Source organism: Phaseolus vulgaris, chromosome 2 (assembly GCF_000499845.2).
Source record: "Phaseolus vulgaris cultivar G19833 chromosome 2, P. vulgaris v2.0, whole genome shotgun sequence".
NCBI classification, from domain to species: domain Eukaryota; kingdom Viridiplantae; phylum Streptophyta; class Magnoliopsida; order Fabales; family Fabaceae; genus Phaseolus; species Phaseolus vulgaris.
This window is the reverse complement of record NC_023758.2, coordinates 4,841,437-4,864,741: the sequence shown is the minus strand read 5'-3', so window position 1 is coordinate 4,864,741 and position 23,305 is coordinate 4,841,437. Positions and strand designations below refer to the sequence as shown.

General features: G+C 33.4%; 2 protein-coding genes across 12 annotated transcripts; both read right to left on the bottom strand.

Moving 5' to 3' along the window:
- Positions 1-727: 727 nt before the first annotated feature.
- On the bottom strand, positions 728-22,068 carry LOC137810451 (DNA repair protein REV1). 11 transcript variants are annotated; one of them, XM_068611698.1, is made up of 25 exons: positions 21,748-22,057; positions 21,474-21,618; positions 21,157-21,272; positions 20,993-21,069; positions 20,223-20,740; positions 19,293-19,436; positions 19,052-19,184; positions 18,869-18,957; positions 18,683-18,733; positions 18,400-18,603; positions 17,611-17,730; positions 17,307-17,399; positions 16,559-16,618; positions 16,378-16,464; positions 16,108-16,191; positions 15,916-15,988; positions 14,963-15,031; positions 14,644-14,727; positions 14,140-14,430; positions 13,986-14,056; positions 3,815-4,404; positions 3,089-3,151; positions 2,322-2,498; positions 1,276-1,545; positions 728-1,051 (listed from the first exon to the last, which is right to left on the bottom strand). In XM_068611698.1, the coding sequence occupies exons 1-23, from the start codon at positions 21,948-21,950 to the stop codon at positions 2,411-2,413; spliced, it is 3,453 nt and encodes a 1,150-aa protein (XP_068467799.1). In that variant the 5' UTR covers positions 21,951-22,057; the 3' UTR covers positions 728-1,051; positions 1,276-1,545; positions 2,322-2,410. The 11 variants fall into 11 exon arrangements, with proteins under 11 accessions (XP_068467799.1, XP_068467800.1, XP_068467801.1 ...); XM_068611699.1 differs by having other exon boundaries at positions 14,644-14,718; XM_068611700.1 differs by having other exon boundaries at positions 14,644-14,712.
- On the bottom strand, positions 4,665-7,558 carry LOC137810453 (pentatricopeptide repeat-containing protein At5g02860). Its single transcript, XM_068611710.1, has one exon. It carries the CDS (start codon positions 7,449-7,451, stop codon positions 4,983-4,985), a length of 2,469 nt encoding a protein of 822 aa, XP_068467811.1. The 5' UTR covers positions 7,452-7,558; the 3' UTR covers positions 4,665-4,982.
- Positions 22,069-23,305: the final 1,237 nt, after the last annotated feature.

Below are 23,305 nucleotides of genomic sequence, written 5' to 3'. Positions count from 1 at the left end.
ATCTGTAAATGATCAAATTTTGATTTTGATTCTCGATTTTTTTTTTTGATTTCTTTAAAATTAAAATTACTATTTCTTTAATTTCTAATATTGTATAATACTAATTAATAAATTATGCATAAAAATAAGTCAAATCTTCATTTCAAGTAACACATAATAGTATTGTGATATAAAATCGACATATAATACTTAAAAAACAAAATTATTTAAAATCTCTCAAATAAATTTTATTTCTCTAGCTTAAGATAAATATTAATAATTAAAAGTGGTATTTTAATAATTTAGAAGGATGAAAATTAAAAGCAAATAAAATTAAAATTTACACATTTTATAAGAATTAAAAAATAGCGATTTCAAACTTCGTAAACACAAGAAACAAAGAAAAAACTGTGACGATCAAAATAAAAAACTGAAAACATATCCATTTAAGATGAAAATTTTGTTGTTAGGACTTTCTTTTTTTTTTGGATAAATTGTTTAAAAAATTCGCAAAATCTGTAGATTTTAAATAAGTTATGAGATACAAACAAATAAAAATTGATAAACAGACAAAAATGGAATCTTAACTTCATTTTGTTAAAACGTTTTTTCTAAAGAAAGAAAAACAAAGATTTTATTGTTTTAAATTTATGGTAAGAAAAGTTTGAAGAGAAGGAATTGTTTTTCTTTCAGTGTCTAAGCCACAGATGTTAGGAATGTTTTATAATAATACTAGTAACTTATATATCAGAAAGTAGTTAGCTACTAATTAAACTTTTTCTTACTACTGTGAAAGAGTCAGTTTTGAGTTTAAAATGTTATGAAGCTAAAACATAAAAAGAGATGCAAAACTACTTATACTATACTCTGTTTCACTTAAGATAAGAAGTGAAACAGAGCATGCGTAGTTCTGCAGAAGTCAACAATCTCCCAATCACATTCTTCACATAAACAATTCTTCAAAGCAAAAAACTAATAAGCAAATTCGTCTTTTACTACCAATAGTTAAACAGCCGCTCTTAGAAGAATGAATTTGGTGGATCAAATTTCTCCGCTTCACGCTTCTTCCAACCTGATGCAACGGACACACCACTATTCACTTGCAAATTTTAAAAACAAAAACATACTTTGCCACCCTTTTTTAATAATAAAATATACAATAAAACACAAATCAAATTATTCAATAAAAGGTTACTGATCATATAAGAAATAATAAGATTTTTCACATATCATAACCCTTTTCTTCCTCTCTTACCATTACATCACATCTATTACATACTCTTTTTCTCTCTTTACCTTTTCTTTTTCCTCCCAGAGACTCTTTCTTCCATCTCAATCCACTCCCAAACGGAATGGTGGATGTTTATATTTCCCCAATAGTTGGTGCCAAGAAAACTAATCTTCCAAGAGAAGTCTGGGATTTGGTGTTAATACCCAGTGGTTGCCATCAAGTTACGTGTAATTTGACGGCAAAAAGACGGTCCCCAATCCCCCATATACCTTTAATTGCAGAAAATGCCTTTTCAAGTAGACTGAGCTACAGTCTTTCAATTTCAGCGTGACACCCTGTCCATATCCAAAGATAACCCAAATCTGTTAAAAACTATTGATGATTAATGCATAAAAATGACATTTGAGTACTGGACACATGTACAGCGGCTTGATCCTTCAGCATTTACACAGATCTATCAAAACTCACATCACCTAAGTAACCAAGAAGACTCACTAATATTTTCAATTCATGTTCAGTGACTGCAGGCCATAAATCCCAAGTTATACAGGAGAGGGATAACTAACTACACAATTTCAATCATAATTGTAAAAGATGACTGCATCCATAGAATTATCAATGTTAGATCGTTTGTGATGTGAATCACTATAATTTTCTTTTACAATCTTTTACCAATTTTAATTCCCAAATTAATTGCATTCAGTTTTCTGAATTGAAATAGTTTTAAAAGAACTTAGAAAGGGTAAATCTTTTGAAAAAGTTTTTAAAATCGATTCACCTCCACTCTTGGTTTATTAAAGCCATCTAATCTTTTCTAACAATTAAAACCAGTATAACTCACAAATTAGGATAGATGGACATTCAAACCAGTAAAACTCACAACTTAGGATATTTGAAGTTCAACATCACAAATAGGTCCTTTAAAATCAATAGAAGACAAAAGAACAATTCATACGTGTTGAACAGAAAGTACGAGGCAGACAATGGAACATAAAAATAAATTTTATCAACTAGTTCGATGTTTAATTAACTGGTTAGAAATGCAAGATTCATTAAGATGGGCACATATGCTGAAGAAAATGTTTAGGTATCAGATTAAAGTCGGACATACTCTGCAGCACATCAGTGGTGAATAGCAGCTTTTGAATTGGACCTGACCTCATTCGCTTATGCGGTTATACCAGTGAATTTTGCTCAAGTTTACAATAGCAAGGTAAGAATTTTATAAGTTTGAGTGCTACTATGATGGTAAAAGTAAAGTCCCTCCATAATTGACATCAACAGTTGCCTACAAAATTTGAACCAGGGTACTTTATTAATAGAGAAAAAAGGAAGAAGCATATGCTGAAAAACATGTGTTTCAACTACACAAACTCCTAATTAATATAAAATGGCGTAATAAACCAATGTTTCAACCCATATATAAAACTCTGTTTATACACACAAACAACTCTTTGGCACATTACTTAATTTGGAATAAGATTAAACATTTGTCCTTTCTTTAGCGTAAAGCACCTATTCCTAACACATTTTGTGGGCTTAGGTTCTTTCCATTGATTTTCTTTTTCTTGATTCATTTCTTTTTTGTAGTGTTATTTAGGAGTTTATCTGTTTGTAATGTTTTACGTTCAGTTGATCAGCCAAATAAATTTCATTATTTTATAAAGAAACACACTACTTTTGAAATTGTAATTTCAGTATTTAAAAGATTTTAACCAAGACTAACAAATACTAGTTTCCATAAATTATGTTTTGTTAAGTACGAACTGGTCTACATACAACCCTGTGCTCTGCCTGCTTTAGCCCTCATTTTAAAAAGTGTTGTTTGATTGATAGACAGCAGATGATGGTAAAAGAGAAAGTAGGCTGAATGCATACCTGAAGGTAAGGATATATACACTATTATATACTTGTAGGAAAAATTGGGACTTAACTGCAAACCTGAAAACAAATTATGTTTTACTCCACAGACTGTCACAGAACAATCTATAAAATCTAGTAAGTAAAATGACTTAGAAATATTACCACAGCTTTCACATTCCTTTTAATAGCTAATTGAAACGGGTTAGCTATATGAGAGGAAAAAAATCTTTATTGAATTGATTAAATTTAAAAACAATAAATGAGCATGCATACATATAGAGAACTCTGCCCCCTGAAGTGATGACTACTAAGATCTCTAATATCTATCTTTCAGTACCATACTCATAATTACAACATCATCTTGTAACTAAACAAAATATTTTCTCCTAATTCAATAGTAATGTAATTGTCATTAATCAAATTCAAAATATAACAGAATTCTAAGGAATTTACAAAAACTCCAAGCTCACATGACTTCACTGGATATGAGGAATTTACCGAAAGATGGTTGCTGGTACATACACACAGAAAGACAGTATGCTACCAATCAACTAACCTCTTTTTTAATCCATTCCAGCCTCTATGTCTAGTTTAGCACAATCTCCATTAACACTAAAGGACTAAATCTAGCAAACAAACTGAATAAAAAAATGTGGGAAGAATAAGGATAAAAGCACATGATTATGTATGAAAAAAATAATAAACAGAAGGGTGCCATACTAACTTTCAACATTAACATACCTTTTCAGAAGTCGAAAACAAATATAACTCTCTTCAATATCTCTTTCTATCCTCAATTTGATATACTCCCTCAGTAGGTCACACATAATGTTAACAGTTTCATCAGAAAACTGCTGGGCCAGATTTAGCTCACAGAATTCAGATATATTTTGGTGCAAAACTGAAGATAATGTGCTTGCCAACCCTGATCTGAAATACATTTTTGCAAGTTTCTTTAAAATTAAGCAACTGCTACCTTTGAACTTCCCAACCCAATTTGGAGGATTTCCAACCCATAGACTGTCATTATAACTAGATATAGGAGAATTATCAGAAATTTCAACACCTACTGACAACGAATTGTTTTCAATAGGAGGGATCACAACACTGGAGCAAATCTCTGTCCTTCTGTGTGCAGGAAGCTGCTCAAGAATGTCAGCTTTCAAATCCTCAGGCAATTGTTGAAACACTGAACCATCAACTTGACTCAAAGAAGAAGGCAATAAATCATTGTTTTCAAAACTAGAATGGTGTATAACCTTGAAATTGGGTCCACACGCTGAATATGGCATAGCTTCGTCTTCACTAGTGCCCGACACATACTGCTTTGCCTATTAGTAAACAGATGACATATGTTGCCAAATAAAACATTTTTAGAAAAACAGAGCAATAGATACAAATAAAAGTGCTAATATTTCTTCCAGTTTAATGACAAATTGCAGTACAAAATGCAAAACCATCAAAATAAAGGTAGTTACATAAATTGATATTATAAGGTATAAACAAGGAAATCGGGTCAATTCAGCCTTATAATTTGATTAACTGTGCATGGAAGTGGAAAACTTACAGATTTAGTTAGGGAAGACGAAAATAAGAGAATATAAATAAATAATATCTCGTGTATTACAATTTACAACGTGATACAAGATTCAAAGCTCTAAATAATATCTCTTACTATTCCTAAATTTCCATCTTTCTATACAACCAACTACACCTGCAAGCATCGATGAGGAGACATACTGCTACCTTTTTCAGCAGATAAACCCCATTAAAGGATCACCGTCATTTAGAGCTACACGCGGTGAATCCCAACCCCATACTCAATATTATATAACATATCAACCAAGGAGGAAGAAGAGACTAAGGGCATGGCATCCTAAATTTCGGAATAGGAGAGTCATGAAAAAACTTATGGCCACATTTTTACTATTCTCTCAAGTAACCTACTTTCCTCCTCCTTAGAAACATGTGGGTCAAGATCACGAAGGCTTTTAATAAAACTGTTGGCCTCATCCCGACGGTTGAGCTTACAATACCAATCAACAATGGAGTTATAAGTATTCTGGTCTGGTTTACATCCCTGCTTGATCATGTATCGAACTACATCAATAGCTTCAGCAAACATCGAGTCAGCAGCATAAGTTGCAATAAATGTGTTGAAAGTTACAACATCAGGAAGAAGTGCAGAGTCTTTCATTTCAGAAAATATTCGCGAAGCGTCCTTCATCCTACCATTTCTGCAATATGCATAAATAACAGTATTGTATGAAATTCTATCAGGTTTCATACCTTTCTCCAGAACTTCCCTCAAGATTTCTTCTGATTTTTGAAAGTTTTCAGAACGGCTGTGCATATACATCAAACTATTATATGTAGTCAAACTCGGAGAAAATCCCCTGTCATGCATGAAGTTCAAAATCTCGTTGGCTTTGGCCACCATCTGCTTCCTCCCATATATCGAAAGCATTGCATTCAGAGTAGTAATGTCAACCGAAACTCCTCTTGTCCTTAATTCCAAAAAGGCACGTTCTGTATCCATCAAGAGATCACTCTTGCTGTTTACTAGAACAAGGGTCTTCAAAAGAACAGGATGTGTTTCAATGGAGCCGGAGTATATCTCCTCGGCAAAAGCATTCATCCTTTCAATCTCCTTACCATTGGCATAAGCATGAAGCAAAGACGAATATGACATCTCACTAGGTTTACACCGTCCGTCCTTCATTTCAGCAAGGACTTTCTCAGATTGTTCCCAAAGCCCTCCTCGGGCCAATGCTGCTAAAACAGCATTGTAGGTAGAAAGATCCGGCACCACTCCAGCTTCGAGCATGCTCTTGTAAACGGCCATTGCCTGGTCAAAGGAACCACACCTGCTGTAGGCACTGATCAGAGTGTTGAAAGTATCCCTCTCGGGCACAAACCCTGCTCTCTTCATTTCTTTAAATATTCCAGACACCTGGGAGTGCATTCCATTTTGTCCAAACACAGCCAGAAGGGTGTTCCAAGTAACAATATCAGGGGAACAATTGCACACCCTGATCTCGTCAAAAACTTTCATCATTTCGGCAAACTTTCCTCGGTTGCCATGCATCTTAATAAGGGCATTGAAGGTACAAATATTAGGCTTGCATCCCACCGATCTCATTTCTTCAAAAACTTGGATGGCAAACTCATCTTTTCCGGCCTTCTCAAATCCAGACAAAAGGGTGGTGTAGGTAAAGACGTCAGGCTGAATCCCCTTGTCCAGCATTTGGGTTTTAAGCTGGAGTGCCTCCTCCAACAAACCACCTTTAGCACAAGCAGATATCAGGGAATTGTAAGTAACAATGGTGGGAGAAAAGGCATTGGCTTCCATCTCTCTGAGGACCTGCATAGCCTCTTTGGGGCGTCTGGACTTGCCAAAAACATCCAACAACGCATTATAGGTAACCTTGTCAGGGGCGAAACCCTCCAGCTTCATCTGCTCAAAGAGGTGAACAGCTTCTTCGTAGAGAGAACCGCGGCGACAGCAACTAATAAGCGTGTTGTAAGTGTAGAGATCAGGAGCAACCCCACGAGACTTCATGGAGTCAACAAGGGCCGTGACGTTAGACCAAGGCATGCCCATTTTGCCGTACACATTGAGAACGACGTTGTAGGTGATGAGAGTGGGATTGCAGCCGTCTTGTTGCATCTTGTTGAAGAGGTTGACGGCGTCCCTGTACCTGCCGCTGCTGGAATACGCATTTATCAAACAGGTGTAGGCATAGACGTCAATGTGAACGCCGTCGCTTTGGAGAGCGAGAAGCAGGGAGGCGGCGGAGGAGACCCGCCCCGCTTTTCCGAGAATTTTGATGATAACGGTGATTGCAGAAGTGGTGAAAAGTGGAACGGAATGGTGGGTGGTTCGAACCCATTGGAAGACGGCGAAGGCAAGGTCGTATTTGTTGCTAAAGCCTAAGGCCTTGATTATTCCCAATATATCGGAAGCGGGATTTGGTTGGTCCAGCAGAGGACGCAGAATATTATCTAAGTCAGTGGAAATGGCATTCGAATCGGAATGAATTAAGGTGCGCAGAATTTGCTGACCTGAAGGAGAAAGGCCGTGAGGAGACCATGGCTTGCCGCGGTTAGGGTCGAAGGACTTCCCCAGAGCTACGCGGTGTCGGGAACGAGAGCGAGAACTTGAATTGCTATTAAGGTCATGGATAAGGGTGCTCATTGGCGGTGCTGAGGTTGGAGTAGCAGGAGTAGGAGTAGGGGTAGTGCTAGGACTAGGGCTAGGGGTCATCACTGCAACAGAATTGGGTTTGGAAGAAGGGGACGACGGCGACGGTGACGGTGGTGGTGGTGGTGGGTTTGGGAGGAGCAGCGGAAGAGCCACCTTTTCTACCATCCCCATGTTCTCGCTACCTTGTTTGTGTGACGCTGTGTGGAATTGGCATGCGAAGCTGGGATATTTTATTCAAAACTTTTCCTCAACACGTGTCCCTCGTAGCTTCACACTCATACCATATCTTGCCAATTTCTTCTTCCACCGTATTAATTCTAACCTCCATCCTATTATTTTTCGAAATTTCCAAAATTACTCTTATTCCAAATTTAAAAATTCGAAAAAGTAAATATAATTCAAAAATAAAAAAATACATTTTTTTATAAAAAAATCTAGAATACAAAATTAAAAAATATATTCTGCATAAAAATTTCCAAAATTTAAAAATGTGTTTTGGATATCTAAATCAGAATATTTCCGGATAAAAGGTTCCAAAAATATATTTTATTTACACCCTTCTTTTTAAGGTTATTTTCGTCATTTTAAAAGTAATTTTTTGTCATTTTCTGTAATAGGTTAAATGCATGTTGAAATTATATGGTGCAGGAAGCATTTGTCCATATCTTGCCGCCTAGTAATGCACACAGGCCCAATAACCCAAAAAATGAAGCCCAATAGAGTCTGAGTTCTAAACTGTTACTTAACCAGACACCATTATCTGTAACTGGAGTTTTGTTCCCTGAACACTTGTCATCACATTCTCCACCAACCTCAATTCCAGTTTCCATAGTAGATTTTAGTTCACACTATATCACATTACGTGGACATTTATCTAAAAAGTCAATTCAAAATGTTTGGGACAACTCTGTAATAGTATCAATCAGTTTGAGTTTGGGTTGTTTCACTCCACTTTTATTTGGGTTGTTTCCATCCACTTTTAAAATTAGATTTTTAAATTCCGAATGCAAATTTTTGTTATGGATTGGTGGATCCGGAAAGTTTTTTTTGAATGATGAAAATGTGAAATGCATATTTTGAATTATGGATTGGTGGATCCGAAATTTTATTGGAAGTGCCAATCCAAAAAATTTCCGGATTCCATAATCCATAATGCAAAAAATAAATACAATTCAAGTGCATTTTAGGGTTTTTAAAAAATAATAGGGACAATTTAATCTTTGCATAACATTATGGGGGTGCAGGAGGAAAAATGTAGGGGTGCAGGAAGAAACTGCCCCACTTTTATTTGGGTTAAAAGCTGGGCAAGTCCTACTAAACTATGCTAAGGCAGTTTCTTCCTGCACCCCTACATTTTTCTTCCTGCACCCCCACAATGTAATACGAAGACAATAATATCTCTACTACTTTTTAAAAACCCCAAAATACACATAAAACCCACACTACTCTTTCTTCTTCCGGACAATACAATTCGGTAATTTTACAGAATGAGAAATCCGCATTTATTTTTTTGCATTCTAGATTGGAAAATCCATAAATATTCCAAATTGATGAATACGGTAATCTTCTGGATCCATCAATCCGTAACAAAAATTAGACTTCCGGATTCAGCAATCCGGAAATCAACAAGTTGCTTTCGAAACAAGGTAAAGGTCAGTTTTGGAATTTATAAATATGTGGGGGTGCAGGAAGAAAAACGTAGGGGTGCAGGAAGAAGAAGCTCTATGCTAATAACTTTTTTTCTTCTAATAATGAAGCGTGCATTACATAATTCAAGTTAGAATCCAGGCTGTTTGCAGTTACGATGAGGGCCGTGTGAAAATTTGTATGATGATGATAATAATAATAATATGGTATTGTAAATATAATTTCAATTAGTCTGAAGATCGGAAGATTTCTTATGTTTTTAAACCTAAAAGGATCGTCATGCATTGAACTAATGGCCATAAGAATACTGTACAAAACACTGATAAAGAAAAACATTAGCAAATACAAAAACTGTTTTAGTAATTACACAAAAAGTGTAGTGTAGTGGACGGTTTCTTCCTCAACCGTGGACCTAAAACGGAAAGTTCAGTTTGATTCAAAGGTTGCTGCAATAAATAGTACTGTGAAGAATGAAGTGAATCATAATTCAAACGTTAATATGATCTAGTAATTCAAAATGTGGGGGGCTAAAGCTGTATAATAGTAACTTAATCTAATTTCAACCGTAACTGTTATTCTTTCTTTGTTTCAAGAGTGTTATTTACAGAGAAATTGATATGAAAAAAATAGAGGCACATGATGTTGAAAGTAGTTGTGATAAGTTCATTGATCACAGTGCTACTCGTTTACCAGTTCGTGAAGCCCTTTACCAGTTATTATTAGATGATGATCGAATCGTTCAAATTTTGAATGCTGGTAAAATATAATTATTAGATCAAATATAATTCCTCGAAATTTCACCAAATGAAGAAGCAAAGCTTCATCTAAAGTATAAGCTTTAAACCGCGTTGAAATTACATTTTGAAATGGGGAGGAGACCATGCAATCAACCATGCAGTCATGATGCAACTGCATGATCTTACACATGATATTAACTCCAAAATTATTTCTAAAACACGAGAACAAGTCATAAAAAGGATGAAATAAGGATAAACTTCCAACGAGTGCAAAAAAAAAAAACATTTATAAATGGGTTGATTGATAATTGTGACACAATGCAGGTCCAGTTACATCTTTTATGGCCCTTGAGTTCTTTGAGGAGGCACTGTATCAAGTCAATCATTGCCACCAAAATACAAACCACAAATTCACCATGAATTTTAATATTAATCATGGAACACTTTTCTATATTATATAATTTAATTATTCTCTTTAAATAAAAATAATTTTACAAATTATTTTTCAATGAAAACATTTACAATTAAGAGAAAATTGCGAACACATGGAACTAATAAAGAAGTAGATATAGAAAATTGCAGAATTATAAATGGGCACAGAGAAAGATGTTGATAGCTCAAAACAATTATATAAAACAAAAATATTCTCAGTTCAACAACTGTAGAGTGTGATAATTAACTTGACTAAATGCCATAAAAATTCTTAAAATTCTTCAAACAATGAAATCATCCCCACGATAACATCACTAATGGCAGAAACCAAAACGGTTGGGGACGCTCATTCAGCGATACTGCAACCCAAAAAGACAAAGTGGTTATGAAAACCTGTGCAGAAATAATTCGGAAAATTTGAAATTCACACAGATGGTTAAAAAATATTTACCTTAATGATGCCAATTTTCTTCGCATTGCTGCGGAAACACTGCCTGCAGCACATAAGCCCATACTTCCTAATCAGTCCATGAGGGTTCCATAAGCCCAATACAGACGCGGCTGCATAAACAAGAAAACACATTCTCAATCAATCAACAAATCTCATCAGAAAATAAAGACAACAAACCATATCAAGTACCACCAATTCACAAACAGTATTATAATCTAAAACTTAAGAGAGACTAAAACTAGACAAACAATATCTATCAAAATTCACATCACCTAAGTGAACCAAGAAGACTTACTAATATTTTCAATTCATGTTCAGTGACTGCAGGTCATAAATCCCAAGTTATACAGGAGAGGGATAACTAACTACACAATTTCAATCATAATTGTAAAAGATGACTGCATCCATAGAATTATCAATGTAAGATCGTTTGTGATGTGAATCACTATAAATTTCTTTTACAATCTTTTATCAATTTTAATTCCCAAATTAATTGCATTCAGTTTTTTGAATTGAAATAGTTTTTAAAGAACTTAAAGAAAGGGTAAGTCTTTTGAAAAAGTTTTTAAAATCAATTCACCTCCACTCTTGGTTTATTAAAGCCATCTATTATTTTCTAACAATTAAAACCAGTATAACTCACAAATTAGGATAGATGGACATTCAAACCAGTCAAACTCACAACTTCGGACGTTTGAAGTTCAACATCACAAATAGATGGAAGACAAAAGAACAATTCATACGTGTTAAAGAGGCAGACAATGGAACATAAAAATCAATTTTATCAACTAGTTTGATGTTTAATTAACTGGTTAGAAATGCAAGATTCATTAAGATGGGCACATATGCTGAAGAAAATGTTTAGGTATCAGATTAAAGTCGGACATACTCTGCAGCACATCAGTGGTGAATAGCAGCTTTTGAATTGGATCTGACCTCATTCGCTTATGCGGTTATACCAGTGAATTTTGCTCAAGTTTAGCATAGCAAGGTAAGAATTTTATAAGTTTGAGTGCTACTATGATGGTAAAAGTAAAGTCCCTCCATAATTGTCCTCAACAGCTGCCTACAAAATTTGAACCAGGGTACTGTATTAATAGAGAAAAAAAGGAAGAAGCATATCCTGAAAACTATGTGTTAAAACTACACAAACTCCTTATTAATATAAAATGACGTAATAAACCAAGTGTTTCAACCCATATATAAAACTCTGTTTATACGCACAACTCTTTGGCACATTACTTAATTTGGAATAAGATTAGACATTTGTCCTTTATTTGGCGTAAAGCACATGACCTATTCCTAACACATATTTTGGGGGATTAGGATCATTCCATTGATTTTCTTTTTCTTGATTCATTTCCATTTTGTAGTGTTATTTAGGAGTTTATCCTTCTGTTTGTAATGTTTTACGTTCAGTTGATAAGCCAAATAAATTTCATTATTTTATAAATAAACACCACTTTTTTTAACTTTGAAATTGTAATTTCAGTATTTAAAAGGTTTTAACTAAGACTAACAAATACTAGTTCCCATAAATTATGTTTTGTTAAGTACGAACTGGTCTACATACAACCCTGTGCTCTGCATGCTTTGGCCCCCATTTTAAAAAGTGTTTTTTGATTGATAAACAGAAGATGATGGTAAAAGAGAAAGTAGGCTGAATGCATACCTGAAGGTAAGGATACACACTATTATATACCTGTAGGAAAAATTGGGACATAGCTGCAAACCTGAAAACAAATTATGTTTTACTCAACAGACTGTCACCAAACAATCTATAAAATCTAGTAAGTAAAATGACTTTGAAATATTAGCACAGCTTTCACAATACTTTAAATAGCTACACTTGAAAAGGGTTAGCCATATGAGAGGAAAAAAATCTTTATTGAATTGATTGAATTTAAAAACAGTAAATGACCATCCATACATATAGAGAACTCTACCCCCTGGAGTAATGATTACAAAGATCTCTAATATCTCAGTATCACACTCATAATGATTACAACATCGTCTTGTAACTCAACAAAATATTTTCTCCTAGTTCAATACTTATGTAATTGTCATTAATCAAATTCAAAATATAACAGAATTCTAAGGAATTTACAAAAACTCCAACCTTACATGACTTCACTGGATATGAGGAATTTACCGAAAGATGGTTGCTGGTACATACACACAGAAAACAGCATGCTACCAATCAACTAACCTCTTTTTTAATCCACTCCAGCCTCTATGCCTAGTTTAGCACAATCTCCATTAACATTAAAGGACTAAATCTAGCAAACAAACTGAATAAAAAAATATGGGAAGAACAAGGATAAAAGCACATGATTATGTACGAAAACAATGATAAACAGAAGGGTGCCATACTAACTTGCAACATTAACATACCTTTTCAGAAGCCGAAAACAAATATAAATCTCTTCAATATCTCTTTCTATCTTCACTTTGATATACTGCCTCAGTAGCTCACACATAATGTTAACAGTTTCATCAGAAAACTGCTGGGCCAGATTTAGCTCACAGAATTCAGATATATTTTGGTGCAAAACTGAAGATAATGTGCTTTCCAACCCTGATCTGAAATACATTTCTGCAAGTTTCTTTAAAATTAAGCAACTGCTACCTTTGAACTTCCCAACCCAATTTGGAGGATTTCCAACCCATAGACTGTCATTATAACTAGATATAGGAGAATTATCAGAAATTTCAACGCCTACTGACAACAAATTGTTTTCAAGAGGAGGGATCACAACATTGGAGCATATCTCTGGCCTTCTGTGTGCAGGAAGCTGCTCAACAATGTCAGCTTTCAAATCCTCAGGCAATTGTTGAAACACTGAACCATCAACTTGACTCAAAGAAGAAGGCAATAAATCATTGTTTTCAAAACTAGAATGGTGTGTGACCTTGAAACTGGGTCCACACACTGAATATGTTATATCTTCGCCTTCACTAGTGCCCGACACATACTGCTTTGCCTATTAGTAAACAGATGACATATGTTGCCAAATAAAACATTTTTAGAAAAATAGAGCAATAGATACAAATAAAAGTGCTAATATTTCTTCCAGTTTAATGACTAATTGCAGTACAAAATGCTAAACCATCAAAATAAAGGTAGTTACATAAAATGATATAATAAGGTATAACAAGGAAGACGGGTCAATTCAGCCTTATAATTTGATTAACTGTACATAGAAGTGGAAAGCTTACAGATTTAGTTAGGGAAGAAGAAAATAAGAGAATATAAATAAATAATATCTCTTGTGTATTACAATTTACAATGTGATACAAGATTCAAAGCTGTAACCCTATTTATGCCACTAGTTAAGAATCTTTAACAAAATCAAATAAGGAAAAAATTGTAACAAAATATGAAAGTCAGTTCTAAGAGATCATCCAAGATATAATAAAATAGGGAAAATTAATTACCTTATTTTTTGATAATAAATTGCTTTGAGGAATCGGCCCAGAATAGGAAAGTTCCTCTTCATTGTTTATTGCTGCCAACAAAAACAAATTGAAAGCATGTGTTGCAAGTTTGAGTAGAGTATATAGCTTACACTAATGAAACAGACAAACTTACCTTTTTGCTCCAAGAATGAGTTTCCTGAAGGGCTAGAACTCTCACTTGTGTCTTTCCAGTTGGCAATATAATCAATTAACTTCCCTCTGTAAATTTCATTTAATTCTGAAAATACTTCTGGGGGAAGATTCCTTATAACTTCCATGTCAAGGTTACATAAAGGAGGGGGTGTTGAAATTGGGTCAGTACTAGCTTCATTATTTGGTATTTTATTGTCCATTTCCACCGAAGACTCTGGCAGATTTACAGATGCATGACGGGAAGTGTTATCCCTGCTTTGCTTGTCATGACCTGAAGAAAGAGAAACCAAAAAAGTTTTTGTATTAATTCCATCATTCATAAAACCTCAAAATAAACAAAAAAAATGAAAATTCACATAAGTCTAACCAAAAATTATCCAAACAATAACAAGTATTGTCCATTACCCATAGAATAAAACAACAACAAAAGCCTTATTCACTAGATGAGGAAATTTAAGTGTGAACAAATAGGGGGTGCCATTACCTATAGGATATTTCTGATTTCCAACACTAGCACATCCAGAAGTGAGCCATGATTTCAAAGTATATTTTGTTGTACCTTCATGAACTAAATAACATTATACAACTATAGAGAAATTACATAAAAAAAAGAAAAGAAAAGCTCAAAACTAAGAAAAAGCAGTAAAAAGATTCTACAACACTAAATAGAAGAATGGAAAGATGAAAAACAAGGTAGCATATCTCAGCAACAGGCATTACAGATAAATTTAATTATGTGCACAACCAAATAATATGTTATTCCAACACAACTCCTTAAGATTCACTTTGAATAATACAGATACCTTGTTTAGAAGCTTCTGCACTTTCAAGTCTGGAAACTTGCAAACCAATACCTCGAATCTCCTTGACATCTACATGAAATCAAAAAAAGGAGAAGACAAACGTGAAGATATACGGATTCCCTTACAGAAGTCCAGGCTGAAACACAAATTAACACGAAAAAAATACCATCACAACATTAAAATATGAAGTCCAAAGACATAATCACGAACCAGCTTCACCATGCAAGCATTTATTTTGAAAAATAATACACATATGCAGCCTGAAGCCGTTAACCTAAGTGTCTAATGAAACTTTCCGTATAAACTCAAGGCCAATACTAACTCTGGTCAATCATCAGCTATGCATCTAAAAGAATGGTTTTACATCTCTACCACAACCCTCTTGGAAAACTAGCACTTTGAACTTGAATCATGGGTGAAGCACTGGCCAACTATACCTTCAAATGAAATTTTAATTTAATTAAGAATGTAAGTGGAAAGTATTGAATCCTAACCACTTGATAATATAAGCTTTAATACAATGACAGGATCAACAGCCCTCCTAAAAACTTAAACTAAGAGAAGGATATTGATTATATTAGGATTCCCTTGTCAGTACACAAAGCTTTTTATATTAGGATTCAAGTCATAAACTAGGAGATGAGTGTAATTGAGAAAAGTTTCATTGAGAAAAATGGAACCTAGGAGATTGATAAGCACCCAAACAATTGAGGTACTCACCCTCAAAAGTTAGCTATTGGGGAGGAAAAATCAATAGATTCCATTCTGCTTAGTTATACATTCATTAAAATGGCAGAAAACATGTATGTCCGTATTAGCTAATAGAAAAACAATACTTATATTTTTGGATGTTTCATGATAGAATTTTGAAAAGAAAAATATATATTGAGCCAGAAATATGCTTTGTCAAGCATGGCTACATTAAAAGAATAATCAGGTCTGAGTTAAGATACCTATGTAAAAACATCCAAACAGCTGCTTTACAATTCTTTGGAGTATTTCCACATTATCAGTAGCAAGGGGAACCTATGATGAGAATATCAAACAAAAAATTGGACACTACAACAATTAATAAAACACATTTGTAGAAAGAAAATATGACAGTTTAATATACACACTAACAGAATTGATTTTTCAATATTTACCGTTACAGAATGACTCAAATTTTCACAGTCCCCACAGCCCATAAACTTTACAGGTTCGTCAGCACCTTTCCTTCTCTTTTTGATCTAAGGAATGTTTACAATAATATTTTGTAGACTCAGAAGATATAAGAAACATCATGATAAATAATAATAATACATGAGTTTCAGAAATTTAACACGACATAAAAGGAAGCACACAAGCTAAAACAGAAAGCTCATTTCTGAATAATCTAAAAGACAAAACTTCTAAAGCTGAAGGTAAACGAATACCTTTAGAGTGAAAGTGCGCCCCTGCACTCCACAACACTGCAATCGTAATGAGACCTCCTTGCAAAGATTTATTAGGAAGTGTTCACACTGGAATAACTTTTATGTCAACATTTTGATTTATATTCTTATGTAGTAAGGTTTGGAAATATAAAAATATAACACATCGTATGAAAATACTAACATCTTTTGTATCTTTGAATCTTACACCCCAATTTACATCAGCACCAACAGTCTTGCTTTCCTGCAGAAATGTAGATATCATCATAAACAAGTTTATCATGAAAGAATAATAATCACTGGAAGAAAAAGTGACAGAACAACACAGTTAGAAAATTAAAAGTAGTGTGTGAAACCAGCAGCTAGTGGCACAATTACTTCACAACAGGTTGTGGAGCATAGCACAATCAACCATTTTGAAATGTACAATGACTGACTATGGTATTATTATTCATATTAACCTGACAATTTATAAACTTCAGTCATTGTTCACTATTATAGTCGTTAGTCAATCCCTAGACAAGGACTGGAATAGGTAAAAGTAAAAGGATATTGTTACAGAAAAAAAATGGCAGTGTAAAATGGAAGGCAAAAGAAAATAACATTCAGATGTGGATTCATATAGAGAAAGAAAGAAAAAGAAAAGCAACACACGCATACATTATACCATTATACAACAAATTGGAACAATTTAAAATGGAAGAAGAGAGATAAGAAGCAACATGTGCACAATCACGCACACACACATTACATACACCATTATACAACAAATTGGCACAGGGTAAAATGAAAGGAAAAATAAAAGAAGCAACACACACATGCTCGCAGACTGAGGCATATACATCTCTCTCTCCACATGCACATAGTGTACATATATACATATATCCAAAGTATATATCTGTATATGTACTTTTTAGACAAAAATTCCATACCTGAAAGTTCCCAACTAACCGGTTATCAATTCCTCTGCTATAATTCCACAGCATTTCTCCTGTTTTTATACCGTAGTCCCTCTGCAGTGAGGCCTGCAGATGCAAATAAATAAGGATATACTACAAATATTACAAACATGTACTTCCCCAACTCAAGGGAAAAGATAAATGTCTAAAAGCAGAGGAGGAACGCTTAGAACAGATTTAAAGACCTTCGGAAGAAAGTCAAGGAATAACAACTTTTATAATACAATAGAAGGAAAATCATAAACTATAAAATAAGTAAGTAAATGAATAGTAAAACCTTGGAAATAATGCGCAGTTGTCCACAAGTGTAAATATTCTGTTTCTTCAATTTCTCCTGCAAAACATGCCCAATTCCTGGAAGTGAATTAATTGGGAGTTGGTATAAATGATCTTCAACCTGGAAAGGAAAAACTAAATAAATGAGCAAGGTAACACATTCCACTCATAAACTATAATATCAAAATGCATAAGCTGCACAAAATATAAGTAGGTTTACTTATACAAGTGAACTACAGCAGCTAGAATCACACCTGATGCAATCAGTGTCCCCTTTTTTTAATAAGTTGATCATTAAGATTATCAAAACCAGAAAATATAAGTTGAAAATTGCAATATAAATCACAGTACACCTGGTGAAGTGTAAATTGTCAATTTCAATGCATCCAAAATACATGTCAAACCTAAAATTAGCACCTTTGAGGAAAATCCAAAGCATCAAGGTCTAGAGTAATATAATCCACATCTAGCATGGCACTACTCTGTAAGTTTTCATTGAACTTTATTTAAAATACAGAAAACCAACAATTGCAAAATACAAAATAAAATAACAAGAGCAACAATTAGCATTGATATTTGAATTTGAAATATCAAAAGATAAGCATAAGTTTTCAGCATAAAATTCATAAAAAAGACACAATTATGGCCACAGAAAAGACAATTAATTATAAAGAAAGAGGATGTATAACTTGTAATATGATTTACATCATACTTTCATTATGCCACAAATAAAAATTGAGAATTATGAAAACAACTATAACTTCGCAATAAAAGAAAATCCAGAGCATACCTTTTCTGTAGTTATGTGATATTGACCATTTGGTTTTGCAGTTCTAGTAGCAATACGAGCCATAAGCATATTTCCAGCTATACCAGCACTAGCTGTACATCCAGTGGTCTTATAGATCTCTTCTCTAATAGATGAAGCTAAAAGTTTGGGATCTTCAACCTCTAAATCTGTGACATCTAAAAATGCTTCATCACAGCTTACAGCCTGCATCAAGTAGCAATTATAGCATTAAGGACAAGTCAACTGAAAACTTTATGCACTTGAACAATGTCAATCATAAGACCTGCACTTTGTTGCAATGCTGGTGCAATATACTATAAAATTGATCAGCTACCTGCAAAATGTCAAAGACACATTTGTAAAATTTTATTAAAAGGAAAAAAAATACAAAGATATGATGACATAAATAAAATATTCTGACACTCTGCTTTATAAGCCATTCAACCACAGACACCCTACTAATTCTTACTTCCTCATAAGCTTCAAAGTTATAAGGAAAGATAACCAGGTCGGGATAAAGAGCCTTGGCATCTCGAACAAACATACCAGCCCTAATACCTAGCACATGATCAAAAGCAGAAGTTACATACAAAAAAGTCATAACATAGCTGAGTGAGTCATACTATCATGTATAATCTGGCATATAACCAACCATGACTACGAGCTGGGTAGTTTGCAGAAGAAATCTCAGAAGTTCCATTGGAATTATTTGAATGACATACAGCTACAGGCTGATCCGACAATTCAGGGTGGTTCCTGATAACAACTGAAACAAAAAAGCAGTCCTGGGCAGCATACAGCTATAGAGTTAAATGACAAATCTATCCAAAATCTAAAAAGAAAATTAGTTGACAGCAATAATTTTTCTGAACATCCTTGTATTTAAATCTTACCATGTCAACATGGATAATAACTGAATTATGAGAAATACTAGAGCCACTAATAATAGAATTTTCATTCTTAATCCCTGAAGAGGAGGCAGAAAAACGCTTTCGATACCGATTTCGCCAGGTTCCTATAAAGTGGAGTCGTGAGCTCTGCATAAACCAAACTTTAGTCAGGATATTGCAATAACAATAACAATATGATTACATGACAGGGTAAATCACATATAGGTTTACATACTTATAGGAAGGTCAATACCTAACCCCTGTTCCACATGAGCAGTTGCTTTTTTTCTATCTTTGTTTACTTTTTTTACTGATTCAGCTAACACAAAATATAAAGCATAGGAGTATTCACTTCATCAACCCTATCTATTGAAGTTCAAGAGATTATTGATATCTTTAGATGTAAGAAACAATTATCATTGACTTGAATGTTTGATTGCCAGTATATTTTGCAGAATAGTACAAAAAAATTTAGAATACTACAACTAGCAAACACATACGCTTCCGCGCATGTCTATTCACATTTCTAATACATTAAAATATATGTAATTTTTTTATTTTTATGAATAATTAATTAAAAAATTAAAAACTAATACAATTTAAAATATATACATAAATTTTGTAAAAATAGTATTAAAAAATTATGTAGCCACTATTTTTCAAAATATAAGTTATTTAGTTATTTTAAAATAAAGAAAAGTTATTCAATTATTTATTTTATTAAATAAATAAATAAATTATTTTTTTATTTATTAGAGGGTAAAATTATCCAATTAAAAGATGATACCAATACCAAATAATGTATCCTCTTTATATAATGGTATAAATAACAGCCACATTAAAAAGAAAATAAAGTGGATCATCAACAAGAAAGTTACCATTTCACCAAGCAATATGAAAACTCAAAATTCTTCTATGTTCTAACTTCACTACCTTAAAATAATTTTCCACGAAATTAGGGTCTGCAAAAGTTGAATGACACTGTTTAAAAGGCTTAGTGCCTGAAGAACTTGGAAATTCTCTTGCATTCTGCTCTTCTGAGCAGTGAGAACTAAATGATGTAGAAGGTGCTTGATTAGTGGATTCAAGTTCACCTTTGACATTACTCTCATCTTTCGTAGCAGCATTGCTTCCAGCTGCTTGGTCTTCATCAAACTTAATTCTAACACTATTCAACTCCTCCGTCATAATTGCATTACTATTCTCCAAGACAATATCATCAGATGCAGCACTGATTTGCCCACTATGTTCACTCATCTCCCCAACTTTGGATAAGTTTCTATCCTCAGAATCTGTTTGACCAACCCTAATAGATGAATCTTCAACATCTGACACTACTTGACAAAGGGAGTTTGTTAAAGCATCCTCTGACATTTTACTACTTTTGAATGTGAAGAAGGCCGACAGTTTTGATTGCTTATTAGCTAGTTGGTCGAGTTGGTAAGGTACCCCTGTCAAAGCAAAATTTAAATCACATGAGATACAACAACTTGGAAAGTCAGATATAATATTATCATACATTCATATCGCTAGGAAAAAAGAACTAAATAAGAAAATAAATAAAAGTCAGGATCAGATGGTAAAACTTTAATGTGTAGACGTCATTGCTCCCATCGTACTTCTCTTCCTCTCATAATACAAAGATGAAATTTGGCGTAAGAAAATGAAACTAAAACAAGTGGAAGAGAAATAAAAAAACTTACAGCTCAGAAGTCTATTAGCAGCAACAGAATCTAAAATCCAAGTGGGTTTCACCACTGGCAACCCTGCACTGAATGCTCTGTATTGAAGAATCCAATAATTAAATTAAAGTAATTCAAAAGAGTAGGACTCAACCTAAAATTTAAAGAAGGGTATTAAATCAAACCTGAGGTTCTTAACTTTACTATCAGGCAGATTACTGCAGATGATATGTGTTACACGATGTCTAGAGAAATAATTCTCAAATCTTCCACCATACTTAAGCATGTAGCTCCGCAGTTCCTGAAACACGTTTGTCACTAATGTCATGTAGGCTCTTTGTATATCTACAATTAAATCTGACTCAAATTTACAATTTCCTGTCACAATTGATCCCTGAGCCAAGGAACGGTGACTTCATATTTCCAGCCACGTTCACACATTCCAGTAATCGGGGGATAGATACAGAGAATCAAAAAAAACGAAAAACGAAAAACGCTTAACCTGGCTGGAAGGAACCGTGAAACCATCAACAAAAATCGAAACTCCACTGAATATAGGCTTCCCAGAAGCAGAGTCACTTAAAGAGGAAGTGGAAGCCTCGGCGTCAAACTGGTTGTGTAGCTTCCGATTCTTCTCCGTCATATAACTGCATTTACTCCACAATCAATTAACAAATTCAGGCTAAAGAGCAAATATGAAATTGACATCGTTCTTAAAATTTGATAAGACAAAAATTGATGATAATATTAAAACAAAACCAAAAAAAAAAAAAAACCTGGTGAAACCGGAGAAAGCGGAATTTCGTGAGGAAGAGCGAGAGCTTGCATTTGAGCCCCAGGCAGCGCCTAGGGTTTTCTGGTTGGTGATTGTCTTCGTCTTTTTGCTGTTCTTTTTACTGCTGTCGTTGGAGCGGTTGGAAGATATAGAATTCGAGAAACTTCGTTTGGAATTAGCTGAGCGAGACGAGTCTAAACTCATTCTGACACACAGAGAGTGGCGACGGTGAAATGAGAGGAGAAAGCAGAGTTACTCAGCGAGGTGGTTGCCGCTTCCACGATCTTTCGAAAGGGCGTTATTGTTTGTAGGAGAAGCTAACAAATAAATAAATTAAATAAAAAATATATCAATATATTTTTAATTTTCTTATGTCTAAGGGAAAAAAAATTATTTATTACATAAAAAAATAAAAAATTATGTTTTTTTAACCAAGTTAATTTTTTGAATAAAATGCATGTCAAGTATTTTTTTTAGTATCTTAGGATAATATTAAAACAAAGTTGTGTTTTGCTTCTAAAATTTAGAAATAGATATTTATAAACCCTTGTAGTATTGGTTACGAACACCAGCGTATGTCATACGAAACTATTTAGTATTTTTTTAAATATTTTATTGGTCACTTAAATTTAAATAGACTTGTCTTTTATTTCAAATTTTGGAAGACCTAATTTTTTAGAGATATACAATTGTAATAAATAAATAAATTATAAATAAGTTGTGTTGTGTTTAATTATAAAGGACAATATTAATAAGGAGGTGGTGAATCAAAATACCCTAAACTCTAATTATATTTATAGGTAAGTTAATATTTTCCTACCATTTCATTTATTGATTTTTTATTTATGATAATGATAAGATTATAGACTTGTATGATATATTTGCTTATGTATATTGTGTGTGAATGTTTGTATGATATTATGACATTGTATGATCATACATGTTAATACCTAATGTGATATTGTGATTATTTTATGAATATTTTAGGATTTAGGTCTAAAATTAGTAAAACGTACTTTGAATTATAATGTGTTTTTAAGGGTTGTAATATTAATTGTAGGAACTCGTCATACAAAGTAAATACAATGAATTACCTTAATATAAAAATACAAAGTTTTTCAATAAGTTATTGATGAGCCAAGTGTTAATATTTATTGGGACTCGTTGTTAATATGTTATTAGGAGATTGTAGCGTGAGGTTGAATAGCAAAACAAGGGTGAAGTTGGAATCCTTTAGTATCTTCACACCAAACTCTAATTCCACAATTATTATGTTCTTTAATCTTTTAACACTATATCATTTAATATTAATATAAAATAAAGAGAATTATGAACAAGATAACAATCACCTATATAAAAATAAAAAATAAAAGACAAAGACTCCATTAAAAATATAGAGAATCTTTTAATACTCAATAGATCAATAAATTTTAAGAAAAACCCAATTAATAATATTCAAATTTAGTATGGAGTTGAATGTTGATTAAACCTATATTTAATCTTCTCAAAAGACTCAATTAACATTAACAAGTAGTTCATTAAAATTACAATGAAATTGT

Bases quoted from the DNA above. Each gene is read 5' to 3' on its own strand.
- LOC137810451 (XM_068611698.1), bottom strand. From the start codon at position 21,950: ATGAGTTTAGACTCGTCTCGCTCAGCTAATTCCAAACGAAGTTTCTCG. The intron at 19,185-19,292 runs GTAAGATTTAAA...TATGCTGCCCAG, and splicing joins TTATTATCCATGTTGACATG to GACTGCTTTTTTGTTTCAGT. The intron at 18,734-18,868 runs GTAAGAATTAGT...GACATTTTGCAG, and splicing joins ACTTTGAAGCTTATGAGGAA to GTAGCTGATCAATTTTATAG.
- LOC137810453 (XM_068611710.1), bottom strand. From the start codon at position 7,451: ATGGGGATGGTAGAAAAGGTGGCTCTTCCGCTGCTCCTCCCAAACCCA.